This window comes from Hydra viridissima, unplaced genomic scaffold (genome assembly GCF_058129835.1).
Source record: "Hydra viridissima isolate aposymbiotic clone 2 unplaced genomic scaffold, HvirCarnegie_v1 scaffold_10, whole genome shotgun sequence".
Taxonomy (NCBI): domain Eukaryota; kingdom Metazoa; phylum Cnidaria; class Hydrozoa; order Anthoathecata; family Hydridae; genus Hydra; species Hydra viridissima.
Genome location: NW_028324309.1, coordinates 9,530,745 through 9,547,747, shown reverse-complemented (window position 1 = coordinate 9,547,747; position 17,003 = coordinate 9,530,745). Strand labels below are relative to the sequence as shown.

The window sequence follows — 17,003 nt, the reverse complement described above, 5'->3', positions numbered from 1 at the left end:
TAGATTGTAATTTTTAAATAATCTTTTATTTCTGTTCTAAATATTTTGAAGTCTATCATCTTTTTTAATTTGCTTCTTTTTTTAAAACTACTCTGTGTAACCTGGTATGATGAGCCTAAATGATTAGTCTACTGTGATGGGTTCTGTGTGCTGTTTACTATTATTGATTCTCTAAAATTTTTAATTGTAATTTTTTTTTTCTTTAGTAGATGGTAAAATAGTTAGAATTTTTAGAATTAAGTTGGAGATGGCATGAAGATGAAAAAAGGAAACTATGGAAACAAAGAATATAAATTATAAGTCTTTTTATTGTTATTTTAATTATAATTATAGTTTGTTAAGAATTCTTGCTTGATACTTGCATAAAAATGAAATGTTTTAATTTTTTGTTCTTGTTAGCACGATTCACCAAATACTTTGCATTACAGCAGTGGATTTTAGCAAGCAAACAATATATGTAACACAAATTTCTTTTCTTTTTCAATATATGAAATTTTATATAATTCTAAAAGGGAAAAAAAAAGAAAATAATTTTCAAGACTTTAAAATAATTATGTTCCTAATCAAAGAAAACATTATTAATCCAAATTCCCATTATGGATTTTATTAAAATGTGAATTTATACTATAATTTAAGCATCTACGTTTTGTTTTTCCATGAATAATTCCATTGATAACAGATAAAGTACAATATTACGTCAATCTGTTCACTTTTCAATCACTTCACTTCTCAATCACCTCAACTTTATTCTCATTCTTCTGAATTTGAGATAATTAGTAATGAAATCTGAATTTCATTTGCTTTTTTTTTTTTAAACTCTTATAAACTTTTTGTTTTACCCTAAAGTATTAATTATTTAAAATGAGTTTTTAAATTTTTAATCTTAATAACTTTTCAATCTTTTTGAAGGATTTATATAAAAATTGCCATTAAAGTTTTTTACTTGTATTTTGCTGTTTTCTAGGGTTTTGTAGAGCTTCATATTTTACCACTGGTCACTCATCTAAGTAGAATTAAAATCAATTGCAAGCAATCAAGAGTTTACAGAGTCTGTGTAAAAGGATCTGGTTTAGAAACCTGGCTGGAAGCTGCATTTTTAACACAAGACCCCGGAATAAATTTATGCTCTGATGTAAGTTCTCAAAATTTAGACAGTCTTTACAATAACTTAGAAGCTGCTATTCTGCAAACAGAGCCTGATCAAAATGGTGGCGAAATTATTGTACGCCTGCCTAGTGAAACAATGCCTCTGATAGCTGGTAAATATATTTTGTGTTTTAATTGTTTACAAAAATTACTAAACAAAATTTTAAAAGTAAAATTTTTTAGCATTTTTTAGTATTTCTTGTTGCTGAAATTATGACGCCTTGTTTAAATTAGAAAATTTTTTTGTTGTAGAGAAAAAAACCTTGCGCATAAGTATTGAGTTTGTTCTCGAAAAGCCAAAGGGTGGAATACATTTTGTGAATCCAGATGTTGAAGGAAGTCCTGTGATGGTAATGGTTTCTTTTTACTGAACACTTTTTTTAAAACTTAATTTTTTCATATCTCATGTTAGGCAAAAGTTTAAAGCTGAAAAAAAAAAGGAAGATTTTTGATGATCTTTTGTAAGGAAATGAAATTTTTTTAAAAATTGTTGTATGTTTTTCTTACTTAGATTTTCTATTATTCCTATTTTTTTACAATTTTCATTTTTATATTTTACATAATTGTAAAAAATATATTTTTTATGTTTTTGAATTAGTGTTAAAAGCTGTGTATTCAATCATTTATTACTTGTATTACTTCCAACCACAGGTCACTTTTGAATGACAACCAAAGTTATTCTTATTTTATACTTTTTGAGGGGGTTCTTAAACACAGCATATATATATATATATATATATATATATATATATATATATATATATATATATATATATATATATATATATATATATATATATATATATATATATACATGGCTGCCGAGAGGGGGGGGGTGGACGGGGAAGATTCCTGGGGCCCCAACTATTTGTTTTTTGTTTATATTAAGTTTTTCTTACTTGAAATATTGGCATAAATTCTCTGCTAGCTGACTGATCTGAAAGGTATGTGTCTCTTCTGACCTGTCCAAAGACATGACAAGCACTTTCAGATGTCATTTACACATCTTTTAACAGATTGTGTATGAGAGGATCATTTTGGTACTTTCATTGGAGCATTAATAAGCTCTTTAACTGCTTCAATAGATGGATGATATGTTAGAGATTGTTTATAAGTCTGACTACAGAGCTTACTTTGCAAAACAGGCTCAGGGTGAGTGACCATACTAATCCTTTAAAAGTAGGTAAGATAATATCAATTACCTCCTTAGTTTGGTTTTTTAGTAATTGCATATGATTAAGTAAGTTGATAGGTCCGTCTACCCAACTAGACTTTACTTTAATGTTAAACATATACACTTATTATGTACTCAACAATCAATCTCAACTTATTTAGGTTTTCACCTATTATTTCATGCTTAGGCATCTAGATTCTGTCAAATCTTAAGGCAGTCATCTATTGTTACAAATAGGACTAGTTACTTGTGATGATGAGTCCTCTTCCAGTTTTAATATATGTTACTATCAAACATGCTTAGCTCTGATCATTGTTCAGACCCTTAATAATATTGGAACCGAGATAGGTAAGTAGAGGTGAGGCTTTGCAAACCTTTATAAAATCAGGATTAATTTCAAGGTCTGTTGCATTATTCAACATATTACCAAGTGGGGTTGATCATTGGTTGCAGCTTGAGTAAAACCATCAATTAATTTAATAGGCTTTCTTAACCCTAGTTTCCCAATGTGTAGGTCATATACAATCCAAACAAGTTTCCAATTTTTTTTTTTTCAATCCACTGTATCACTCTTCCTGCCCATCCAGTATTTAAATTGGTACTATCACAACCTACAGCATCCAATGTCAAATGCAAGCAACTTTCTTTAAGTCATTTAACTAAATGTTCTGCAGTTGTCTCTGTGGGTTTTTTAAAATCTGATTCTTAAGAAACAAAATAGAATAGTTAATTTTCACCGAGTAGGCTGTACACAATGTAATATTCCTAAATTAGACCTTAGAAATTTCTGCCTTTGACATCAAAAAGACCTTAGTTTCATCTTTTCTACCATCAAAAAGAATACAACTCCATCCATTATTGCTATGTTCATGTTTACGTTTTGAGAAGTTTTTTCAGATTTTTTCCTGTGTTCTCCTTAACTTTGTTTTGTTCAATGATAAGACATTTCTTTCTGTGACAACTCATGGCCTACTTTATACACGGCCGGATATGTTGCATAAATAGGCCGAAAATTAGAAGGCCAGTTTTTCATGGTTTTTTTTGGCAAGAACGTCATGTTGATCAAGTTTCCAAATTAGTTGTGAGAAATATGGTAAATAAATGCGCTGTGGTTAATTGTCGAACTGGCTATAAATTTAAAAAAAGTGAACCTAGTTCTCATTATCCAAGTAAAGCTGTTTTTAGTTTTCCCAAAGATACTAATTTAGAAGAAAAATGGATTAAATTTGTAAACAGAAAAGATTGGAAACCAAGCAAACATTCAGTTATTTGTATGGATCATTTTGAAGAAAAATATTTAAAATATGTAAAACGAGTTACTTTAAAACACGAGTTAAAACCTGTTCCATCTATTTATTCTGAAGAAACTTGTATTCCATCTTCTGTAATGCCTAAAGTTTCTAACTTTCGTAAACCACCAACTAAACGAGATTCTGCTATCCCAGATGAAATTCATTCATTTCAAGAAATGGATAAAAAAAAAAACATTGATATGCTTCATGAATCTAACTCTCCAAATGGATTTAGTTTTCAAAGATATGAAAGTTTTGTTTTACATTATCGTTTGTCTTTTGTAGACTCCACTCCTTTTATTGAATCAATAAGTGTTGATAACAATTTGCATGTAAAACTGCATTATAAAAGTTGTCCACTTCCACTTCCTCATTGGTTTAGAACTATCAACAATTGTAAACTCACAAGTTTATCTATTTTAGATAATTTGGTGTCTTATATGCACAACCTTGTTGAAGGAAATTCCTATTATTTAGTTAATGAACTTTCAAAACTAATCTTTTTTAAATCTAAAGGTCAACCTCCATATTCTTCAAAAGTGTTACGTTTTGCACTAATGCAAAGATATTCATCATCTCAGGCTTATTCGCATCTTCTGGAACAACTTCCTTTACCGTCAAAGTCATTATTAAAGAAGTTAGTATCAGGTGGAATTGATTCAATAAAATCATTAAAGTTATTGTTAAATGAGGACAAAATAAGCAATGATTGTGTTATTCTTTTTGATGAAATGTATCTGCAGCAATCTTGTGAATACCACAGTGGTAGATTAACTGGACAAGATAAAGAGGGTAATCTCTACAAAGGAGTAATTGTCTTTATGATTGTTGGCCTCAAGAAATCAATACCTTATGTAATTAAAGCCATCCCAGAGACTAATATCACTGGAGATTTCATTAAAAATGAAATAGAGGAAAGTTTAAATACATTAAGATCTGCAGGTTTTAACATTCGAGCATTGATTGCAGACAACCATCCAACAAATGTCTCAGCTTATTCAAAATTGCTTAGCATTTATGGGTCAGATAAGCCAGAAGAAAATTTCTTTATCACTTATAATGATCATAAAGTTTATCTGATGTATGATAGTGTTCATTTGCTTAAAAACTTAAGAAATAATTTGATTAGTACTAAAAAGTTCATTTTCCCACCATTTCAGTTCACTGATTACAGTTTTAATATGAAAGTGTCTGCAGGGGATATCTCTTGGGCTTTGCTTCATAGAGTACACGAAAAAGACAAAACTCTTTCAGCAAACTTACAAAAGGCATATAAATTAGGGGAAAAGACTCTATATCCAGGTAACAATAAACAAGATGTCAACTTGGCATTAAATATATTCCATGAAACAACTTCAGCTGCAATTCAAAATTATTTTCCTAATGAATACTCAGCATCAAAATTTTAAAAACTCTTTAATTTATGGTGGGTAGTATCCAACTCAAAAATGAAATACTCTAATAATGTTAAAGGAAATGCAGCTGTTATGGGGGATGGTAAGCCACAATTTTTACGTGCACTTGCTCACTGGGTTCAAGAGTGGCAAAATTTACAGTACAGTTCCACTGAAAGATATTGTCTCACAACTCAGACTTCTAATGCACTAGTAATAACATTGCAAAGTACTTCTAGTCTAATTGAAGATCTTCTATTTGAAGGATATAATTATGTTCTAACCTCACGTTTCCAAAGTGATCCATTAGAGCGACATTTTTCAAAGTATTGTCAAATGAGTGGTGGCAGGTTTCTAGTTGGATTACGTGAAGTAACTACTTCTGAGAAAATTTTGCAAATGAGATCGTTATTAAAAGAGAACTTTGACTTTTGGAAACTGGATTTAAAACCTTTTCATTCAGATGTGAATCTGAATTCAATTTCAGAACTTTTTAATAATGAAATTCAGGAAAGTGAGTTAGATGAAGACAGTAAAGAGGTTACAATTTTTATTGCTGGATATATATGCAGAAAGTTACTTAAAAAATTGAAATGTGAATTGTGTACTTTATTGCTAAAAAGTGATGTCGTTGACATAGATACAGAATATATTGACCTAGTATCCAGAGGAGGTCTCTTAACTCCCTCAAAGTTAATTGCAAGTCATGTTATTAGTTGCTTTGCTATGCTTGATGCAGTGAAACAAAGTCTACTTACATTGGAAACTCTTGAGATCAGAAACGTTAGCGAAAATATTTTATATGAGTATAATTTGAACCAAAATTTTCTTTGTGATAGTCATTTTGAGTCGGGACTTTCTCTTGTTAATAGAACAGTAATAAATATTTTTTATAATAATGAACAAAAGATTGTAAGTGGGAGTAAACACAAAGATACTGTATTATCTTTCAAAAGGAGACAAAGAGAAAAGAGAAAATAAGAAATGTAGTGAATATATATATATATATATATAAATTGTTTATACAAATAAATTGTTTTAACTACAAATTTGTTTATAAATTCAATATTGTTAATATCTCAACTCCAAATGCTATTTTATAAATGCATCTGTTATATTTTAAATGTTAAAAATTATATATTTGAAATGAACTGTAAAATATAGTTTTTACTTAATATTTGATAATTTAATTTCTAATAAAATATTTAACACAGATGAATTAACCTAAAAAATATTTAATAAGGAATACTTAATAAACTTTAAACTTAGGAAACGTTAAGCATTACTTTTAAAACTATTTTACATTTTAAAACACAAAAACTTAAAATACTGAAAAACTGGCCTTCTAATTTTTGGCCTATTTATGCAACATATCCGGCCGTGTATAAAGTAGGCCATGGACAACTTTAGCATTTTAGTGACAGTAGCATTTGATGTGTTTTATTTTATTTTATTTTTTTGTGTCTTAGTTTCAATAACATTGATGCCTGCTATTTGAAGGGTACCTTTGGTTCCCACTTTTTCCTTTTCCTTGGTTCCCACTTTTTCCTTTTCTTTGGTTCCCACTTTTTCCTTTTCGTTGGTTCCCACTTTTTCCTTTTCTTTGGTTCCCACTTTTTCCTTTTCTTTGGTTCCCACTTTTTCCTTTTCTTTGGTTCCCACTTTTTCCTTTTCTTTGGTTCCCACTTTTTCCTTTTCTTTGGTTCCTTTTCTTTGGTTTTATAAAAGCAAAATAATATATCTGTAAATTTTGACTCAAGAAAAAGAATTTTCTTTTCCTTTTTATAATTACTTAAAATGTAAAAGTTTTTTATGTAAAAGTTTCAGTGTTATAATTTTGTTCACTATCATTTTCAGAACAAAGAAGTGTTTCACAACATTATGTAAACAAATCAAGCAGTTTATCAAGATACTGATACTGTTAAATTGTAATTCTTAACTTTTTCTGCTAATGACTACGTTTCTTTGACTTTACATTTAACTCTCCTTTCAGAATTAATAATTGGAATCACAAATTTAGCATTAGCCATTTTTTCACTGTAACGTAATTCCTGGAGTATCATGCTGATGAACAGTTTTCTGTGATCTCACTAGTCTACTACTCACTGGTAATTGTAAAACAGTAATCAGGAGTTGGGCTGCATTTCATTGTAATTTTTGACCTTGCTGTTTCCTAGAAAATCAAAAGCAACACTCCTGAATGCAGCCCAGGCTTCTTTCTTTTTTTATTGTTTTTTTTTTCAAGATTACCTAATACAACATTAGTCTTACCTGTTGGAAATAGAAGCCACTAGCTATAACTCTGGCTTTTTAGGAAACATTTGATTTCTTTAAACTTGTCACCACTTTAATCTAGTATATTAAGTTCTATAGACTATTATTAGTAAGCCATATTTCAGAGTCATTTTTTATAACCTTTACATCTGATAGCATAGTATTATTTTTTTTAGTTTTTTTAAATAAAAAATATATTTTTGCTGGTGTTTCTGCTTATTACAGATTTCTATATTTTTTCTCCAGAGAAAGTCACACTTATTTACATACAAGTATGGAAATTCAAGTAGGTATGTCAGTATTACAGTTATTGTTTTTCGTTTTGTTTTTGTCAAAAAAATCTTATGTTTTTTATTGCAGAATATTTTTATTAATTTATCATAAATTTTCATGAAATTTAGATTTTTGTAATTTAAATGTTATCTAAATTATTAAAAAGTTAAAGCATGGTAATTTGGTCTTTACACCTTACAATAACTTTTACAATATACTGGTAAAGTATAATTTTACAATTATACTTTACCAGTATATTGTAAAAGTTTACACTAGCGATTAATGGTTTATATAATCCCAATAAATCATCTTTACATCAGTGGTAGCTTTAAATTTAAAAATAATCATATTTAGACTTTGGTTTCCATGCATTGATTCATTCAGTGAACTTTGTACCTGGAAAATAGAAGTTACCACAGATATTGGTATGGTTGTTGTCTGCCCAGGGAACTTGATTGAAAAAGTAGTATTTTTTAATTAAGTTTGTTACTTTAAATTGTAAATTTCTTTAAATTCCTCTTTTGAAGATATCCTTGTTTTATTCAAAGATTTATTTTTACAAACTTTAGGTTTTGACATCAGATGAAAAACAAGTCACTCATCATTTCACTATTAGCATTCCAACATCAGCCCCTAATATTGGAATGGCTATTGGGTATAATTCCTGAAGTTTCTATAATAATTTTGATCATATTTATTATCTCTGTTATAATATGTGTATATGCATATTTCTCTTAGCCCTTTTGAAATAGTTATTGATCAAGAAATCCCTGATGTTATGTGCTTTGTTCTACCTGGATTATCAGCTCTTGTTAATCATACAACTTCTTTTCTCAATGATGTGAGTTTTTTTTTTTTTTTATAGATAAAGTGTGTTAATAGGTTATTCACAGTTGAACTTTTCTACAGAAAAAGTCTTTTTGGAATTTCTTTAAAGTTGCTTGCAGTTTAGCAATCTTCATTTTAAAAAATAGGTCCTGATAAAAATAGACAAATTTTGTGTTATATTTTTTTGTTTTAGGCATTTGAATTTTTTGAAGAAACATTGAATACACAATATCCTTTTTCTGCCTACAAACTTGTCTTTGTTGATGAAGCGTTCATGTCTTCACAAACATTCACATCAATGAATATACTTAAGTATGTCAAATTAATGTTCTTTAAAGTAATTTTTTTCATATAAAAATATAGTATAGGGAGTTTTTTTTATATAATATTTATTGTTTTGATGAATTTTAATGAATTTTGAAGTACAAACCTCAGACTTTTTTTTTTTTTTTTTTTTCTATCAGTACAAGTCTTTTACATCCAGAGAGTGTAATTGAACAGACTTTTATTTCAAGAAAGATTTTGGTGAATGGTTTAGCTGAGCAGTTTTTTGGAATGTTTGTTGGTATGCACTCTTGGTAAGCTCTGATAAAAACTTGTTTAAAAAATAAAATTTAAAATTCATAGTTTAACTAGCATAATACTCACTGGTAGAGATACCTCAAGTGTTTAGCAAAACTGGAGATTTTACTGTTTTGCCAAATGTTTGGATAAGCCAAACTTTAGCAAATGTTCAGCCAAGATTTTAAAATCATCATACATTTATTTTAAAAGATTTAGCCAATTCTTTTACACACAGAATGTATGCCTCCATTATACCTAGTAATACATAATATTTAATTAGAATAAATACTGAAAGTTGCAGGTGTTTTTGTGGGTTGTTTTGGCACTAGGTGTGTGTAAAAGATTTACCCCAGTAACATTTAGTAACAATTAATTTTCATTGAAAGTACATTTTAGTTGCATTTTAACTGATACATTTTAATTTATCTTAGAGGTGAGACTTTTTATACCATAAAAAGCTATAATAAATTTATTCTATAATAAATTTATCATCAATATTCATGTAAAAATCTCTTTTTTCTCCATTTTTTCAAACAAAGTTTCTAAAATTTGATTTTTAAAGAAAAAATTTACTTTTTTCATCACAATCTATTTATCCATAACTTCATAAAACTTGGCCTGTTTTGCCTATATAATATGTAAAAGTTCAAAATAAACTTGTAAATTGCAAATGTTTGGCAACCTTTGATGTTCTGCAAAAATTCACCAAATGTTTGGGTGCTCTATTCATTAGCCACTAAATTTTTAAAACATAAAAAGATTAAAATAGTTGTGTGATTTTTGTGATCTGTTTTAGGTGTGATCTGTGGTTAATTCAGGGAATCTTTAGATACTTAGCTGGTTTATTTATAAAAAAGCACTTAGGGAACAATGATTATAAACTATGGTTGCACGAGGTACTTTTATGTGTTAAGATGTGTATATTAATCTGTTTTCTTTTTTTGAACGTAGGCTTTGATTTTCATTTAAAATTTTACTTTTGTTATTAAAAATTTTTCTTCTATCAACTTATGTTGTGTCTCAAGCTTTTTCTTTTGCTTTTCTTTTGATTCAATTTTTATAATAGGAATTAGAATCACTTTGTAACTACGAGCTTATAGGGCCAGGCCTTCCACCACTGTATCCCTATTCATTAGTTGGTCACCCTGCAGATGGTAAACAAGAAGCAAGCAATGAAACATCACAAAATCCAACTATTCATCAACATCCACATATTATCTCAAGCAAACAATTGAAAATGATTGGTAGAATGTTCTTCTCATGTACTATGTTGTTCTCATTTGCTTCAATATGACAGCAATATCTTAATATTTTTATATATTTCTATAAATTTTTTGTTTGATAAATATTTCTAAATTATTGTTTTCTAAGGAACAAAAAGCCATTTTGTTATGCGTATAATTGAACTTCGCATTGGTCAAGACCTCTTATTTCAAGCTTTTAATAAGTCTCTATCTTTGGCATCTGCTGCAGCTGCAAAACACACAGATTTTTTGCTCTGGAGTAATATGTTGCTATCGACAACAGGTTTTTTGAAAACTATTTCTACTGTCTCTGGTAAAGATATAAACATGTTCTTAGATCAATGGATGTATCTTTTCAATGGATTCTTAGATTTTATTTTCAAGCTGTTTATGTGTTTTAATTTGTAGTTAACAAATAACTAAATACTGGCAAGCTCAGTACTGTTTACTTTTTTAAGCTTGTTTTACAACTTTTCAAGTGTTTTATATTTGACATTTATAACTTTTCCCTTTTCAATTAGGAATAATTTTTTTCTTTGTGCTACTTGCTTCTATAAGCAAGTCTATAAGCTTCTATATTGCAAATAGGAAATGTTTTGTATTTTGGTTTAAATATATACTGAAATTCAACTAGCTTTGTTTATTATTCTTAAAAGATTTATGCAGCTGCCATTCTGGTGTTGCAAAGTTGAATGCTTCCTTTAGCTTTAACCGAAAAAGAAATATTATTGAGTTAGAAGTAACACAGTGTGTAGGAAAAGGTTGTCAAAAGTATGTGGTAAGAATATTTTATTATTTTTTATATTTGTGATGTTAGTTTTAAAAGTTAAAATTTTTGCAAATAAGAAAAATTATTTTTTTACTATGTTCTTTTTTTTTTTTTTGAATGTTAATATTTGTATAATGTGTATTATTTTTTTCTGAATGTTAAAGTATGCAATTGCTGTAATATTTAAATGGTAAATTTAGTAAATTATTTTTTAGTTATTATATTTTTTATTATAGAGTATATTTAATCCAAAAATCTCAATTTTAAAAATAATCAAATTTCTTAATATTGGCTGTGAAATGAGATAAGATTTGTTTGTTTTAAATTATAAATGATGCTAATTGTAAGTGTTTTAAATTGTGAAATCAGGGTCCTATGATAATATGCATTCAAGAACTGGATGGATCTTTTCCACACACAGTGCAAGTTGAAGATATTGTATCTCAGCATGAGCTACCATGTCATTCAAAGAGTCGTCGAAATAAGAAGAAAAAAATTCCACTTATTACTGGAGATGAAGTAGACATGGACTTGAGTGTGACATTAGATTCTGACTCCCCTGTGCTATGGATTCGCATTGACCCTGACATGACATGGTCAAGGCAAGTTTCTTTACAACAACCAGATTATATGTGGCAGTACCAGCTTAGATATGAAAGAGATGTTACTTCACAAGTTGAGGTTAATTTTAAAATTCTTTCAGAAGGTTTTTAAATAAAATGTGTGTATAATTATTTTTATGAAGGCTTTAAGTTATAATTATTTAAGTATAAACAATTGGCAACTTTAAAGTATATGAGAAAATGGTTCTGATCACATTGTGTGGTTTAATGGCATGATAAAAAGGTTAAAAAGTATATTATTTCAAAAGATTTCCTAATCTTTTCTTTCCTATATTTTCTAATAGGCTGTGCGAGCTTTGGAGAAATATCCGTGTTCAGGTACTAGAAGTGCTCTAATTGATACAATTAATAATGTAGAGGCCTTCTTTAAAGTTAGGATTGAAGCAACTGTTTGTTTAGCCAAGGTAAAACTTCGTGCTTATCTCTTGTTAAAATTAAACTGTAAATTTTCATATATATATATATATATATATATATATATATATATATATATATATATATATATATATATATATATATATATATATATATATATTCTTGAAAACATATTCAAAATTGAAACATATTTAAGGTGTATTTTTTCATGTTTTCAGATTGCTAACACAGAAGTGGAAGTTTGGGATGGTGAAAGTGTAATGGTTGAATTATTTGAGAAAATGTTTGGTTCGAATGCATGTCCATCTATACCAAAATTTAACAACTTTGCTAACTTCATTGGATATTTTATGCAAAAGGTTTTTGTATTATTTTTGTTTTAGTTTTTACTTTTTTTTCGTTTTTATTTTAAACTTTACGCTTTAATTGTTTAGGCATTGCCTTCATCCTTATCAATGCTGAAAAACGCTCAGTCGCAATGCAGTCGTAGAACACTGCAGTTTATGCTAGACCAACTTAAGTATAACGATAATAGATTTAATCAGGTATTTATTATTGCATATATATCATGTTGATTGTGTATACATATGTGTGTTGGTTTGATTTATTTGCAATAACAAAGGTTTTGTGCACCAACTTTTTTGCTTTTTAGTTTCATGATGGATTCTATGTTAGTTCATTAATCAATGGGCTGAAAAATGTGATTGGACCTGCGCTACACTTAGCATCTTCCATATCTTTGTAAGTGAAATATTCTGAGTTTTTTTTATTAATTTTGAGAAATTGGGAACCATGAATATTGGGGCGATTTTTTTTTTCTTTTTGTTTAGTGATGATCGTAAGAATCTTCCTGTTGATGAAAATGCCAAGGTGTTACTAGAAATGTGTATTATCTTTAAATCATTAAAAAACGTTTTGATTTTTTGTCGACTTTTTTTCCTTTTTTGCTACAAAATTGTTCTTTTGATCAATATGTTTTATAAATTGCATAAATATATTCTAAAATAAATTCTATGAATATAATCAATAAATACATTCCATTAATATATGCTACAAATATGGAAAAATAACGATTTTATTTTCAGCTCATTCTTTGCGAAGTTGTTCGAAGACTAAATATGGATAAGATAATACCATCTTTCCGATATGCTGTAACTTGTAGGTTAGTGTTGTCTCTGTAACCAAAAGTATTTTGTTTTGTTTTATTTAAAAACTCACATACCATCTGGAGGTAAGATAGCATTCTTTGCAAATAACTTCATTTATTCAGTATTTATTAGATAAAATACTTTTACTTGTTGCAACTCATTATTTATTAGATAAAATTTATTATATTTCTTGCAACTCAATATTTATTAGATAATGAGAAATTTTATAAAAAGATATTTCAAGAATATTCAATGTTTCATTTTTATGGTGTTTATTAACATCTTTTTATGGTGTTTATTAATAGCTTTTTATTTTTAGTTGTCTGAGAGTGATTCGGTGTTTGCAGTCAAATGGCCATATTCCTGCTGAATCAACCATATTTAAAAAATATTCACAGTATGTTTAATTCGGAAGGTTGACGTTAAAATCTGTACAGTATTATTATTGTTGTTCTTGTTATTGTTGTTATTTTTGTTGTTGTTGTTGTTGTTGTTGTTGTTGTTGTAATTATTATCATTATTGTTATTATTATGATTGTATTGTTATTATTGCTATTGTTGTTATTATTAATATTGTTATTACTGTTATTATCATTATCATTACTTTTATTATTAGTTAGTATTATTAGTTTTAGTTGCAATCATTATTACTCAAAGGGTTTGCAAGTTTTCATGTCTCTAGATATGGCTTGTTCGAGGATATCAGAATAACTGCTCTCAAAATTATGGTTGATTTTGTCTCAGGTATTAATTTGTTGTTTGTTTATATTTTGACCACCTATCTTCAACATTACGTGGTCCGAAAAAATGGAATTTTTTTTCTCAATATCGTAATACCGTGTAAAACCTGGATTTATATACTTTAGAATTATTTTCTGTGGTTCTAATATTGAAGAGTTTTTGGTATTACATTCGGAAGAGGCTAGTTTATAAATGTCAAATATTATCGTAAAAATTATATTTTTTTAAAGTTTGGCAAGTTTTAGACCATATGCAAATCCAGAAGATATAAATCGTTTTTACTTTTTTTTAGTCAACAACGACAGATATTTAAAAAGTAATATTTAAATAAATCAAAAAATCAAAGTTGTTAAATATTTCTTATTTAGTTCATTCTTCTGAAGGAGATTTTGATTGGTTGTTAGAGATAGTGGAAAATGATCCAGTACCAAGAGTCAAGTAATTTTACTGGTTCGTTCAACTTTTATAACTTTATTATTTTTCACTGTTATCAAATGTTTTTGTTTCTTTTATAGGCACAGCGTTTTGCAGTGCTTGGCAACTAATCCTCCATTTTTGAGCCACTTTCAGATCAACACTTATGGATCGAAAATATTCTCAAGAGTTTGGAAGCTTATCAAGTTAGTTTATTAGGTGATTTAAACATGTACGTAGTTGATATAGATGGCAAATATAGGTAATAATCATTTGATTTAGTTCGGAGTCAACGAATAATTATCGACTTCGCTGTGACCTTATCGAATTCTATAAAGCTATGTACGCTAAATATCCAAAATCTTCCATGGTAATTAAAGTTTATTATATATAAAAATTGACAACATACATCAGTTTTTATCATCATATCCTTGCGACTAATTTTTATGTTTTTATTTAAGGGGACTCGTGAGTTAAAAGACAAAAAAGAGAAATCGCTATTTGTACCTTCTGTAAGTGAAATGCTGTTACTGATACTTTTACCTGCAATATATTGCAAGTAATAAAGTTTATCTCGAAACTACTTTGTTCCATGAGTGGTGTACATGATAGTGCCATTTGCTGTTCTAAACTAGAATTAATAATTTTTCAGGTTATATTCGAAATTATTTTTCAGCTAAATGTGATACTAAAATAAAATCTTTTCTTAGGACATCGCCAATGTTAAGCGAGAAGAGCCATTAGCAAAAAGGAGGAGAACGTGCTCCAGAGAATCATCCCCTAAGTTGAATATTTTGGATCCAGATCCTTCAAGCAAAATCAAATTAAAGATTAAAGTTAGCTTAATTGTTTATATTTTTATTTTTTTTTTTTAGCAAATTGATATAATTTTTACTTTCTTTCATTAAATATAAACTTTTAATTTTACATTCGTTTATACAGTTTGGAGGAGATGATGTTGTTCACGAAAATGGGAGTGGTGATTGCCCTACAAATATTGTGAGCAAACTAAAGAAATCTGATGAATTTTCATTCATGAAGAAACAGAAAAAGAAAAAGAAAAAAAAGCACAAAGAAAAACGAGATAAAATGCTAGTAGATATACCAGGAACCTATTCGGACCTTTTGTTAGATGATCGCTTAGCAGCAGCTAACAGTCCGCCTAGCTTGTTAGACATCCCAATGTCGCCTTGTAATAGCGAATCTCCTGAAATATCTTAATGATTTGGCTCAGCTGTTGTAATGCACCTGCAGGTGCGGAGGTTATGTCAAAATCAAATGATTCAGAATCAATTAGTATGGATGACGATAGCTTTGCATGGAAAATTCTTAAATGAAATCAATTTCGTTTTTTTAAACAACAACAACTAAGGACAATTTTCATACATTTACATAGTAAAATTGGAAACCATTTTGTAGATAATGATTTAGCTTATCTATTTCCATTTGTTACATGTCGTTTAAAGAAGTGTAATCTAGGTAGAAATTAGTTTTTAATGTTCGCTGCTCCGGTTTTAACTTTTTTTGATGAGCGTTTGTATTCTGTGCGTTAAATGTTAGTAAAATTAGTTTACAAAGCGCAAGAGCATTTCTATGGGGAATTTACATTAAGATCTCTTCTTTCCCTAAAACTGAAAGTAAAATCACTGTTGGGTATTAAAAAGAATGTTTCTTTGAATAACTGATTCATCTTCTACATCCTAATACTAATATGATTGGCAAAAATGCCTGGACAGCGGAATTGAGGAAATATTTTCTTAATTAAATCCATTCAAGAACGCAACAACCAACAAGTTTATAGAAAAAAAATCGTGATTTATTATGATTTTTGATTTACAGAATCTGAAAAAAAGAAGTACACTGAGCATTTAGGTATAAATTTACCAGATGATAAAAAGTGTCGAAGAAAAAAGCTACTCGGCCGATCAGAGGTCATTTGTGAATGTTGAATAAAAGAGCATCATAATTGAACCATTGGTTGACACAAAATTGTTTTCTCATCTCATTACTAATTTGGTTCAAAAATGTCCAAAAGTTTTGTTTTGGGTACAGAAAAACATAAAAATGAACTTTGTCTTGAGGAATTTCAAATGAGAAATCCAATAAGCAAGGATTCCAATAAGCACCTCATTAAGTTTTCATACTACAAATCAAATCGAGCCGGCAGCATGCTGTACTACTTGGTTTTAGTTTTAAATGTTTCCCTTGGTTATAGTGTTCAAATATTTTCTAGTCGATCTACCTCCCCACGCTTCATACACGTTCCTCATAAATCATCCTAACTGCAATCTTGGATTTGCCTCTAATAGCAACTTTTAAATATTTCAAAGCATTTTCTTTATGTGGAATTATTAAGAATAGTTAAATTCCTTAATGATTCTATAACTGATTTTATTTCTATAACTGATATAAATTTTTTATAAATATAGTTTTTAATATTTATTAGCTTGCACTAGACATTTGTTTAATATTAATAAGTTACTGATTTAATTACAACTGCAACTTATTGCTCTTCATAAAGCATCTCTATTTTCTGTAGAACAGTAAAACAAAAAAAACAAAAAACAGCACAAAGTAAAAACAAACAACAACAAAAAGCAACAAACAAAACAAAAAAAACAAAATTATAATAAAATAAAGATAACGTTTGTAAAGAAAAATGTCATCGCAGAGCTGTTAGTTAATGAAGAGAAAATCATTAAATCATCAAATAGGGGCTTCTTTAACCACAGGTGTCGATCTGA

At 28.4% G+C, this 17,003-nt stretch overlaps 1 protein-coding gene across 4 annotated transcripts; it reads left to right on the top strand.

Moving 5' to 3' along the window:
* Window positions 1-157: 157 nt before the first annotated feature.
* LOC145181365 (transcription initiation factor TFIID subunit 2-like) lies at window positions 158-15,745 on the top strand. Of its 4 annotated transcripts, none has more exons than XR_016456407.1 (29): window positions 158-296; window positions 403-457; window positions 965-1,259; window positions 1,399-1,496; window positions 7,527-7,570; window positions 7,908-8,016; window positions 8,123-8,208; window positions 8,292-8,394; window positions 8,575-8,693; window positions 8,846-8,959; window positions 9,742-9,841; window positions 10,012-10,189; window positions 10,317-10,536; window positions 10,856-10,967; window positions 11,328-11,639; window positions 11,866-11,985; window positions 12,175-12,315; window positions 12,391-12,501; window positions 12,609-12,697; window positions 12,787-12,826; window positions 13,042-13,118; window positions 13,424-13,519; window positions 13,787-13,848; window positions 14,214-14,283; window positions 14,361-14,465; window positions 14,542-14,629; window positions 14,721-14,771; window positions 14,970-15,095; window positions 15,202-15,745. XR_016456407.1 is itself a non-coding variant. In XM_090100547.1 (29 exons), exons 1-29 carry the CDS (start codon window positions 253-255, stop codon window positions 15,478-15,480), a joined length of 3,426 nt encoding a protein of 1,141 aa, XP_089956673.1. In that variant the 5' UTR covers window positions 158-252; the 3' UTR covers window positions 15,481-15,745. The 4 variants fall into 4 exon arrangements, 2 of the variants coding, with proteins under 2 accessions (XP_089956673.1, XP_089956674.1); XR_016456408.1 differs by having other exon boundaries at window positions 13,424-13,535; window positions 15,202-15,326; XM_090100547.1 differs by having other exon boundaries at window positions 13,424-13,501.
* Window positions 15,746-17,003: the final 1,258 nt, after the last annotated feature.

Bases quoted from the DNA above. Each gene is read 5' to 3' on its own strand.
- LOC145181365 (XM_090100547.1), top strand. From the start codon at position 253: ATGAAGATGAAAAAAGGAAACTATGGAAACAAAGAATATAAATT. The intron at 14,284-14,360 runs GTAATTTTACTG...TTTCTTTTATAG, and splicing joins GATCCAGTACCAAGAGTCAA to GCACAGCGTTTTGCAGTGCT. The intron at 14,772-14,969 runs GTAAGTGAAATG...ATCTTTTCTTAG, and splicing joins AATCGCTATTTGTACCTTCT to GACATCGCCAATGTTAAGCG.